Source organism: Canis lupus, chromosome X, assembly GCF_011100685.1.
Source record: "Canis lupus familiaris isolate Mischka breed German Shepherd chromosome X, alternate assembly UU_Cfam_GSD_1.0, whole genome shotgun sequence".
Taxonomy (NCBI): Eukaryota; Metazoa; Chordata; class Mammalia; order Carnivora; family Canidae; genus Canis; species Canis lupus.
The window spans coordinates 33,273,552-33,286,195 of NC_049260.1; the positions used below are offsets into that span (position 1 = coordinate 33,273,552).

General features: G+C 38.2%; 1 protein-coding gene across 1 annotated transcript in view; it reads left to right on the top strand.

The window, feature by feature from the left end:
* The first annotated feature begins 452 nt into the window (after window positions 1-452).
* Window positions 453-12,644, top strand: part of OTC (ornithine transcarbamylase) — a 69,381-nt gene continuing 57,189 nt past the window's right edge. The window contains exon 1 of the mRNA XM_038587168.1: window positions 453-701. Coding sequence (XP_038443096.1) covers window positions 625-701 — 77 coding nt within the window. The 5' untranslated portion in view covers window positions 453-624. The remainder of the gene's footprint in view (window positions 702-12,644) is intronic.

The following is a 12,644-nucleotide window of genomic DNA, read 5'->3' on the forward strand; positions in this document are numbered from 1 at the left end:
TGCAAGGCACAGTGGGAGCTACAGGATTGAGATCTTTTTATTATACCTCTATCCCCACTCCAGCTTCATGCCACCAAAAAATAGTTCCAGGGCACTTCTATTTGTTTTTGTGGGAAAGTAGAGACTTAGAGTTACAAAAGTACTATCATTGGAAATATGCAGGGATATTGTGTCTACATCTGGGATTTTACACTGATGATTCATTTTCTGAAAAGGCTATTTCTATGTACCTTCACACCAGCCAGTACTGCAGTACCTTGCATGTATTATATGCTCAATGAGTACTTATCAATTGATTTGGTACAAGTATGTGACAGTATAAATATATTATGAAAAATGAGGAGCCTGGGCACAAAAGAATCAGGATTCCTGCTAAACACACACACACACACACACACACACACACACACACACAGTGGTAGAGCTCGGCTTAAAGTTCAGGTGCTCCTGTACCCTGCCCTGCAGTATCTCTAACCAGGAGAATTTGATAAGGTAGCTGAAGGGTGATATTACCTTTGCTCTCTTACTGCAATTGAAATCGTTCTTAGCTTTTAGGTGGACCCCACTGTCTACCTTGGTGAGGCATTTTCAAGAGCATACAATCTTTTTCATTATCAAACGAAGATGCTGTTTAATTTGAGGATCCTGTTGAACAATGCAGCTCTTAGAAACGGTCACAATTTCGTGGTTCGAAATTTTCGGTAAGTGATGGCCAGAGATTTGAGTCTGACTTAGGAACAATGGTGATAAATGAAGTTCTCTTCTGCAAAGGAGTGCAGCCTGAAAAGGCCTCATTCTGCAGGGTGTAGGGCCAGGTTCTAACCTTATTTGAGACAGCTATTTCTAATTCCAGCTGAGCTTTCATTTCTCAGTCCTCTGTAATCAGATTTCATAGCAGGCTGGGGGTGGGGGCTACCCTCGGCAGGTAAAATAGACTAAATGTTCTTGACATCTTCTGTTTGTGTACGTTTTAAATGGGCTAATGGCTGAAGAAAATGAGAACTAATTTATACAGGGCCTTCAGTTTGTATTTGGGTTTGCTTGAAAATAATCTATCATTCTAGGGAATGGGGATTATTCAGTTCTTTTAAAAAAAAATACCAGACCCCAAATAACAACTGGATAAATATTTACAAAGCTGATGCAAAGGAGCCTTATGTGTGATGAGGATAATGATATTTTAAAAATAAAATCCACATTTGAAATCTATCCCTGAAATTCTTGGTAGCATGTGAAAAAAAGGAAGCTGTTTCCAATGAATTCATTATAAAAGCTACATCCTGCTTACAGCTATTGAACATGCAGTGGAAGGTGGTGTGGAGTGTGTCTGTGGGGAAGGGGACAGGGATAATAAGTTAACCAAGGAAGGAAGGCCATCAAAGCTGCACATTATTGCCAGAAAGCTTCTAGAGTAATTGCACGTTAATAATCACATAGAATTTTCCCAGAGACCCTTTACAACCGACCTCAAAACAACCTCACTGGCTTTCTGAAGGGAGAAGCTTCTAGTCTGGAGTTTCTCCCACTGTTAGGAAGTAGACCTGTGACAATGGCCCTGAGTCCCTCCTCTGGGCTACCTGGCAGCCCTCTCTCTCCGGACTCTACCACGAGTACCATTTCCTTGGTTAATAGAAGACTTTTAGAAGTCAGATGACATTGTAAATAATACTGTAAATAAAGCCCATAATCTTAGACCTAGATGGGACTTTGGAGCCACAGAATAGTATTAGCCCTCTCTTAATTTACAGATAGAGTCAATAAGGCCCAAACAGATTATGGCACTTAACCAATAAGTACTAGAATCAGACCACATAATCCAGGAATGTGGAGGAAAGTTCAGGTTTTGGAGTCTAAAGAACTAGATTCAAGGCCTGGTACTACCACTTGCTGGTTCTATTGACCTTGAGCAAGTCACTAAACTTTTCTGTAATGTTGCTTCACCTATAAAATGGGAAAAAAGAGTAATATCTGCTCTTTTTACATCACAAGGTAGTTCAACAATTCATTTAATAAATATTTATTGAGCACTTACTTTGTGCCACACTGTATGCAAGGTGTTAGGGAATACAGTGGTAAAGAAGGTAAAGAGGGTATTTCATACCAGACACATGAAGTCACAGTCTAGTGATAGTGAGATAATGTGTGAAAACTGTAAAGTGACAGATGAATGTTCATTATTTTATTATTCCATCCCACTGCATTACATCAGAGAAAAGTATGATGAAATTTTATTCCATAGTTTTTAAAAAAGAATCATCACTGAGCTGAAAATAGTCAACTGAATGAATAACCAAAGTTTGGAACTTATACTCTTCTTTGAAAATTACAGTGATGATTGATTTTTAAAATACTGATAACAAGTTCAAATTTTGCAAATAAAACCCCTTCCAAATATTTGGGCTTCTTTGGTATTTAGTAATATTCTATCATCTATATCCAGTAGCCAGACTGTAACTCACAGAGTCTTGGCTAGCCATCTCTCACAGTGAATGGGGGCTGAGGCAAAAGCATGGCCAAATCAGCCCAACTCTATACCGGTTATTTGAAATATGAAAGCCTCAAATCACCCATGTCATTAGGAATTTAAGAGCATAAGTCTCATGAAAATGGGATAATGTTGAAATGGTGTTGTTCTCATGTGGCATGGGCGTTTTTCTTTCCAACTCTTTTAGTTAGCTACGCTACCTGCCAGCTAGATGATCTGAGAATTGCTGTCTCCAGTAAGACCTATGGCCTTTGATGACCTCTCAACAACAGAGAAAAGCTCCCTGTCAACTCTTCCTGTATTGTACCTTTACTTTGATTTTCAGCCTTCCACAGAGATCCGAGGTCTTTATTTCCCCCATATCTCTTGGGAAAGGTAGAGAGATCTTACTACAGAACATACCACATGATCTTAACACTAGAGAGTAATAAGAAAATGTGTGGTTAGGGTGTGGCAATGCCACAAAATAGGGACTGCAGTTTTTAAGTGAGCCGCCATATCGCCATGGACAGGATAAAAATAACAGCTTAAGTGTGGCTGAAGACATTCATGCAGGCTCCTGAATCAATCATTTTAGTCAATTATTATTTCTTTTTTCCTCCAAAATCAATAGAATCAGACACCAAGACTGCCGAAAACACCCAATCCATAGGCTTTTCATCTCACAAACAAGGCTCTAGAGCCTGGCGGTGTATGGATAATAGACAGTGTCCTATGATTTGTTGCCTATTAGGGAAACCACTTATAGCTTTTAAAGAAACCACTAAAAAATCTCTTTTTTTATCAGAGAAGACCAATTTGTAAGTGCAGTTCAATTTCATCTCACAAATAGAAATTTCTTCAGAGAATATTGAGCTAAGCCACCCAATTTTGTGGAGGTTATGGATTGGAGTGGAGGTGACTGGTTTTCAGGTATTTCATTCCAGACCTTTCTAAGGGCTTACATAACTCATTATGCTCCCTTCATCCCACACACATACTATCTCTACACACGTGGACACATGGATGAAGCAATTATAGGCCATCCATGCTCTTCTAGAGGACAGAAAACAGTCCTCTTTGACTATTCGCATCTTCTGTCATAACTGAAAATGAATGCCGTTTTAAAAATATGTTTCCTGACTTCAGAAAACTGTACAAGGTCTGAGACCAGGCATGGAATGGGGTCATGATGTTTCCCTTGACCAACAATAAAATTTGGGTCTATTTATAGTTTGTTATTTTTAGTAATTTAGTGATTTAACTGAGATAGAAGAAGTAGAGGCAGATACAGATTTTCAACAGTTTAGGGTTCCAGCCCTTTAAGAACATGTGCACAAAGCTAACCCTCTTCAATTTTCAGACAAATAGGAAGTCGCACCATTTTAGAAGATTGATGATCTCAGGTTTCTTAGAGACCACCTAGTCAGTCAGTTGCAAGAGTGACTTACTTATACCACATATGAGCATGTGGCAACCGTGAGAAAGGCTGCAAGTCCATTTTTAGCAATAGACTATTATTACTGTTGTTAATGAAGTAAAGAAATTTGGAGGTAATTAGTGCTTTTTTTCAAATTAATTGGATGAGATTCAAGGATTTTATGAAAATAAAGTCAGTCTCCCTTGCATGGATTGCAGTATGATTTCCTGAGATGGCAAGAAAGTGATGAAATTAAAAACAGGCCACTGAGAATTCAGATGGCTCCAGTATGGCCTTGGGAAATCTTGTGTTTATAAATTTCATGAGTGTTGTGGAAGACAAAGTCAAGATGGATCACTGATTTTGAGTTCATTTTCTTAATTTTTCAGATGAGGAATTGAGGCCAAAGATGGAAAATGATCTTCCCAAGGTCATAGCTGAACTAGGACTAGAACTGGAATAATTAAAAACCACTGCCCTATTTATTCCACTGCTTTGATTACTTTGATCCTTTCAAACTGATCAAGTTGGCCATCCTATCCTTGCACAATCTCCTTTTTAAAAATACAACAAAAATATCTGAGTAAAAAAAAACAAAAACAAAAACAAAGAAAATATGCCTTAATGGTTGCACCAATCTGCAACGTTAAAGAAACACAAAAATCTCAGCCATCAGACCCACTGACTCCCTCTCATGCCTCCAGAAGATAAAGTCTTCATCTCAAATTTTCCATGGGGATTAAAATACCATTTAACACTGAATTTTTTCCTATTCTGGCAAAGCCTGCTCTGACTAACCACAGTTTACTCGAATCAAGCACTTTCTCTTCTAATAAAATACAATTATACAAAGGAACACATCCAGGTCTCCTCCCGTGCTCCAAACAATTAACCAGAGTTGGAAAATGCAGCCTCTTGCAATGAAAGGTTTTATTCTGCCAATACAGAATATGCTTCCATTTTCTAGCTAGGAAGATATTTCGGTAAAGCTAACACAAAAATCTACTATTACCTTGGCTTAACTTCTTAGCATTCAATGATTTGGGGTTGAGAAATCTCTGTAATTATTTTTTCAAGGGATAAAATTAATGTAAGGAACTAGTCTTGCTTTTTTAAAAGCCCTGGCTTTACCCAGAGTGCAATGACAGTTTTGACAGAAAATCTGTACATGGTTCCCATTGTTTTCTCCCATATTGTATTCTCCCCATTGTGTGTTGGCTGAAGAATGATAATGTGTATTCAGGTCTGTTTACCAAGGAGACACACTGAAGTATAAGAAAACTAAGTATTTTATGGGAACACTAAAACAACAGTCCTGGTCCTGGTTCAGGTGCTCTGGAACCAGAGGAAGCTGCCTCCAACTGAGGCATGGGGTCTCTATAAGAACTTAGAAGCCATTTATGCCAGTGGTTTGAGCTGCCTAATTCGAGTATGGATTAATCACCAGAAATGCAAGAAATGCTTGATACAGACCAGAGAAAAAAGGTGGGGACATGTGGCAGAGGCATTTCAATATGGTACAATTATGGAGCTCTTCTACTTTTCTCTAATCTTTAAGTAGCTTAGGAAAGAGGTGTGGCAGCTCCATTTCAGAGCCAAGAGGAGGTCTTTGAGGTAAACAGGATAGGAACTTAAACTCAAACCATTGTGTTTGCTTTCCTTCCAGTGATAAATTTTCCTGGTTAGTTCTCGATATCTATGAAAAACAGCTATTTTTCCTATGCAAACATTTCCTGCCCCACCTCCTGGATAGAATTGGGAAAGGTGGTGACCACTTTAATGATTTTTCAATGGTTTGAACAATATGACTGATCTTCACTGGTTGAGATGCAATTTAAAAATTTTCCAGTATCGGGGATCCCTGGGTGGCGCAGCGGTTTGGCGCCTGCCTTTGGCCCAGGGCGCGATCCTGGAGACCCGGGATCGAATCCCACGTCGGGCTCCCTGTGCATGGAGCCTGCTTCTCCCTCTGCCTCTGTCTCTGCCTCTCTCTCTCTCTGTATGACTATCATAAATAAATAAAAAAATTTAAAAAAAAATTTTTTTCCAGTATCTACCTCTCTACCTTTTTTGTCCCTAAGAACCCTGGGGACTTATTCTATACAAGAAGGGCTCATGGAGAGATGGAACCAAAGTATTGGTATATATCAGTATACTATTACTCTACTTTGGATTTGGCTCTCATGATGCTATGGGCAAAAGCTTGTCCCACCAGGTCCTCTTACCAGTTTTCTGGGGTTTTTTTTAGATTTTATTTATTTATTCCTGATAGACATAGAAAGAGAGAGAGGGGGGCAGAGACACAGGCAGAGGGAGAAGCAAGCCCCATGCTGGTAGCCCAACGCGGGACTTGATCCCAGGACTCCAGGATCACGCCCTGGGCCAAAGGCAGGTGCTAAACCGCTGAGCCACCTAGGGATCCCCAGTTTTCTGGGTTATTGCACTTGACTCAGACTACTGTGCCTGAGATCCAAGGTTATAATGCTCTTTTTTCACATGTATATGTCTAACTGTTGTTCCCAGGAGTGTAAATACTATGCCAGAGTATTTGAGCCCTGGGGAATTTCAGCTTTATCCACACACTAGGCCACAATCAGTTTTCCTCCCTGAGACTCAAATCTTGTGTTCAGCCTGGGCCATACCCCATACATGCTTTTCTCTCAACATTAATTTTGTTTTGGGGGCTCTTGGTATCTTTTTCTGGTCATCAGACTTTGATCAGGATATTGAAAATCCATCATGGCAAATCTAAGTTCATTCTCAGAAATCTGCTAAATTCATTCTTATGCAAATTGTTATACTTCTGTCCAGAGACATAATATGATTCATTCGTCCTTTTACCTAAGAAGTATTTATTGAATACCTACCATATCCCAGACATTACAATAAGCCCTGGGTATATATTAATAAACAAAACAGGCAGGATCCTTGCCAGCATGGATCATAAAGTTCAATGGGAAGATAAAAAGTAAGTAATATAAACAGATACAAAAAATACATATTTAAAAATTGTGATAAGTATCATGAACAAAATGAAGACAAAGTAGAGACTACTTAGTACAGACAGGAAAGGAATCTCCCAGGAGGTGGTATTTAAACCTAAGGGCAAGAAGGAGCCAGCATTGAGAGCTAAGGAGATAGTGTTCTGGACAGAAAGAATGATATGTGAAAGAGTCCCACAATGAGAAAGCATTTGGAGCATAGGCAGTCCTTCCTTTGCAAGGTCCCAATATGCAGGAATTTCAATTACCACAGTTGAATCACATAACACCAGTCTTTCAAGTACACAGTTCAAATTTCAGCTGCCACAGTGTATTAATTGTGAGTAGTTGCATAAAGTAAAAACTTCATGGCTAGCACTTTTGTACCCAAATCACTATGTAAATAACAGCTGCACATCATGATCCGTGACCAATTGCATCACTTCTTTCAAAGTTTTGGTGATTGTTCACTGCACATCTGTTATTCAGTTTACATACAAACAGCAAAGAGTATAGTTGCGCTGCCTTCTTTTTTCCCCAATGATAAACTGATGTGCCATTTTATAAAAATGAATAACTGAAAGGAGGAATTGTCTGACAGAGACCAAAGGGCAGTAGAGAAGTAAAGAATCACACTGGCAGCTACATTTGAATCAAATGGGAATGCATTTATAGAAGAAATAGCTGATGGTGGGATTGTTGACTCTGCTACTGGTTAAGAGACTCTAGCTATGCAGCCAGAGGAATTTAGCGAAGACAAATTTACTGACATAAATGAGGAAAGTGGCTGTGACACAAAGTATAAAGATGTTCCAGAGGAAGTGACACCAGCAAAACACTTCACATTCAAGGAATTATCAGATATTTTTTACATATTGAAAGTACAAAGGATAAATGTTAGAAGTCTATCCAAACTTAGAAAGTATGACAATTCACCAAAGCACAGACAATATGTTTGCTCTGTAACATATGTTATATTATAAGAAGATAGCATGCACGGTTCAAACTGGTCTTGACAGTTTTTACAAAAAATAAAACACTATAATTCTCAATATTTCTAATGTTTTAAATTACAGTGTAATAAATATATTTGCTTTACTATTTTTTCACTTCCCTACACATTTGTAACTGACAATATGAGAGTGTTTAATGTTTTGACCAAAAATTAAAAGTCGCAGAACAATTGTGATTTTTCCAACTTATTATTAAGGTTGTTTTGCATGGTTGCAGATTTAATGGTCATTTACAGTCCTACTACCATGCATACTACCATGCAAAGCCAGAACTATCTGTATTTAAGGGAAAAAAAGCTTATCTGCTAACATTTATTGGAGGCGTGATCACAGGGCAAGAGTGAAGGCAATATTATCAGTGACTGCCGTATAGAGATTGGAGTCACAAAGAAGTATTCTGATTAATTGTGGTCTAAGAGAAATAATTTGAAATAAGGTTTCTATTGCTATATACATTTTTAAATGAAAGGTCTGGACAAAATGGGAAGATTCAAGCAGAATGTTTGTGTCTTCTTTTTATCTTTAAACTTCAATCTGTCAATGGAGAAATAACAAGAGCAGCATCTCCCAGTGCAATCCCAACAGCAGAACATTCACCCTACCCTAAATCCAACCCTAATTCTGACTTCTTGGAGTATAAGGACAAACCTGAGAAAGACCCAGAGACCTTTCACTTCTCCCAATCTGTCTCCTGCTTGTGAAAACTGGAAGCTGGAGCTTTTTTGAAGTAGCTGAAGGTGGTGTTGGGTCTCCTCTTTCACCATTATTTTCCTGCTTCCTTTCATGGGAAGGGGGGAGAAAAATTAAGTTCTCTGCATCCTTTCCTTTCCTTTCTTTTTAAATTCTTTTTCTCTGAGACTCAACACCACCACCACCACCACCACCACCACAATTCCAAGATCCGTGAGAGTCTCTTGAATGAAACTTGTAGTCCTGTGAGTATTTAGAAGGAAGTAGATACAACACAATCCTGCAAGGGCTGAGAGTGGGGGAGGGTACTGAATCCCTTAAGTGTCGCCATTTGATGACTCGGATTTTGTGGGCTCCAAAACAGCCAGAAGAATGAGCTTGAGCTCTCCGCTAAAAATAAGTCTTCAAAATTCGCATATGAGTGGTTTCTCCTCTTGTCATTGGATGTGAGTTCAACAACTATAGTGATGTTTCACAAATTTCTGAAATCCTGGGGAGCAGGGTTTTCCAGCAAAGCTTTTTTCCCTTTTAAAAATAATATTGGAGGAAGTCTTAAGCCATTGAATATTAATATTTTATTGTGAGACACAGAGTCAAGAGAGTTAATACTCTGTGATTTTATCTTACTTGGACCTTATTCCAGAGAAAAATATTTGCAAGATGCCCTAAACATGAATTGAGTAAGTTTAAGCTGCTATGCCTCCATTTCAGGTCAGACATGTTACACCTGTTACAGAGCCTCAAACCCAGCTGACTCTAAAAACTGCATGAAAAACAATCTAAGGGTTTACTTCTCAACAATATCACTACTTGTATATTCCAAGTGTTTAATTTTATCACTAACTAATGTTATCAGAACCAAACACATAACCAAAATACATATGTAAAAATACATGTTCTGCCTAAATGCTGTCTTTAAATTATCAAGTTTCTGAATAGTATTATCCAAATCTTGAACATAGTTTTGTAAGATTTTTACTAGGGTTCCAGTGGAAGGAAGAAAATGAAGGTCTATTCTAGAAACTTGCTTAGCCAGCAAAATATTTTTGTATATTTATAAATTTATTTTTAAAATATTTGGTTCTTCTTAGTCTAAACTTTAACATTTTTTAATGTTTTGTTTTATACACTATTAGAGAAGCAACACATATATAAATAAGTAAACATACATCATAGATCCATGTTCAAAATTTAGAGAGTAGATGAATGACAAATTTTTAAAAGTTGAAATGTAAGTGATGAATCACTGAATTCTATTCCTAAAACCAATATGGCACTGTGCTAACTAAAATTTAAATAAAAAATTTAAAAATAATAAAAAAGTAAAATAAAAGTTAAACACTATGGTACATCTTTGAAACAAGAATGGTGACCAAAATTTTGATCCACATATAAGCTGAAAACACTAATTTCTATTGGAATTGAATGTGTCATTAGCATCTTTTTTAAAAAGATTTTTTAGGGCAGCCCTGGTGGTTCGGTGGTTTAGTGCCGCCTTCAGCCCAGGGCCTGGTCCTGGAGACCCGGGATCGAGTCCCACGTCAGGCTCCCTGCATGGAGCCTGCTTCTCCCTCTGCCTGTGTCTGTGCCTTTCTCTCTCTCTCTCTCTCTCTCTCTCTCTAAGTGTCTCTCATGAATAAATAAAATCTTAAAAAAAAGATTTTATTTATTTATTCATTTGTGAGAGGGAGGGAGAGAGAGAGAGAGAGAGAGAGAGAGAGAGAGCAAGTGAGAGTGTGAGTACGGGGAGGATCAGAGAGAGAGGGAGAAGCAGATTCCCCATTGAGCAGGGTGCCTGACTTGGGGCTTGATCCCAGTACCTTGGGATCATGACCTGAGCCAAAGGCTGCTGCTTAACTGACTGAGCCACCCAGGAGCCCCTGTCATTAGTATCTTACATTAAATCAGTCAACCATTAGCCCACTAACTCATAAACCCTCAATCTTTATGGAAGTTTCTTTCCTTACTAACTAGAATCTCTGAAGGGCTTAACATCACAAAAAGTCAACTGAAAAAAATCTATTCATCTATCAAAGATTAAATGAATCAATCAACTCTACCAGAAAGTTGGATGTTAAGTGAAATATTCCTTTGTCTATGTTATTTGACATTGCATTGGAGACAACAAATTGAGTACATTTGTGATTTTCTTGACTATCTTCTTGTCATTATTGTAAGACATAAATAAATCCCACCAAAGAATTTACTCTTCATCTCAGGTAGCCCAAGCTCTTTACTTAGGCTGAAATTCAAGCATGATCATTTTGTGACAGTTGTTTTACTTCTAGTAAAATTAATATTTAGTACCTGTGGTGAACCACAATTTGCCTTTCATTATTCATAATTTCCAATTGTATACAATATAGTTATTGTTAAATAGAGATAACACTGGGAAAATGAAATAATAAGTGTTATTTATTTTTAAAGATTTTGTTTGTTTGTTTGTTTATTTATTTATTTATTTATTTATTTATTCATTTATGAGAGACACAGAGAGAGGCAGAGACATGGGCAGAGGGAGAAGCAGGCTTTCCATGGGGAGCCTGACGCAGGTCTCAATCCCAGGATCCCAGGATCCTGACCTGAGCCAAAGGCAGATGCTCAACCAGGAGCCACCCAAATGTCCCTGTTTTCTATTTTAGATACTGATTCCCAAATAATAATTATTGTCATCATGATATAACAAAATGTTAAAATGAGACTCTTTCCATCTCAGTTTCTGCTCAGGCCCAATAGGTGTTGACTCTTTCCTCATTCCAAAGTGAGATGCTATGCCACTAAAACAGGAGTGTTCCTGAACTCCGTGAAAAGAGATACTCAAGAATTATTTTTGCATCCCACTGGTGATCACTTCCAGCTTCTAAAATGGACTTCAGAAACCAAGAGATGGGTTGTATATTAGAAGAGAGTTTTTAAAGTGCTACTACTATGTATGACAGGGAGAGGTACTCTCCCCTCACCTCGAGCCTGGGGATGTGGCTCCAATGGCATCAATATCCCCAATAGGAGATCTTGAGGATGCCATACACCAAATCCAGGCCTATACTTGGGAAATCTTGAGTAAGAGGGACGGGCTGCCTAGAAGTTTTGACAGCAGAACAAGACAGCTGTTTATACTGGAATGAAACTGACCCTTGTCAGAGCAAAGAACATGAAGGGCTTCCCATGAACTAATACAGACTGAGAGAGAGACCTAACAGGGTAGTGTTTCACATGATGGCCACGAGACCTCCTGAAGGGTGGGGAGATCTTTGCAAAAGGAGTCTGGATGTATTCCCTTGGGTGGCATTAGAAGTATAATTGTCCACCACCAAGGACTACCGTGAGAAATTCTCAATGATGGCAGAATTTTCCCAAGGATGCTCAAAAGCATCCCAGAAGAGAGTCAGCCTCAAGCACCTATACCAATGCTAGATTGCTAGAACAGAATCAGACTTTGCTTGACCCTTAACTCCTCACCTTCCCTAGGCTTAACTTGGAGGGAATAATGGCAAGGAAATAGAGGAATCAGCCTCATGGTCATCCCTTTTCCCTCTAGAGGTGGCCAGCTTGAATTAGGCATGAGCTGGAAGGGAAAAGGGTGCTAGCTTACAGTACATTTCTTAAAGTTAAAAAATTATTATTATTATTATTACACATTATTTTACTGAGACTCTTTGGGGGAAATAAAGTAGGCACAGAGGATTTTTTAAATTTTATTTTCTGAAAGGAACTAGAAAAGCCACAAGGCCCATTGTATTTGACTGGGAACAAGTAAAGAACAAATCTCCAAGAACAGATTTGTAGGGCAGTAGGGGAAAAAGAATCACAATGTTTTCTATTGTATGGACATTGTATATTGTTTGTATAATCTTATGATCTCAATAATAATAGCTAAAATTTATCAAAGGCTTATTATATGCCAGACACTGTATGATTTCCATGAATTAAATCATTTCAACTTCATAACCCTATAAGATTGTTATACTTAATTTCTAGGTGAGAAATTTAGGTACAGAGAGAGATTAGGTAACCTGCCTGAAGTTGTACAGTTAATAAGTGGCAAAGCCACTGATACTATTCCCAGCAAATAAGAA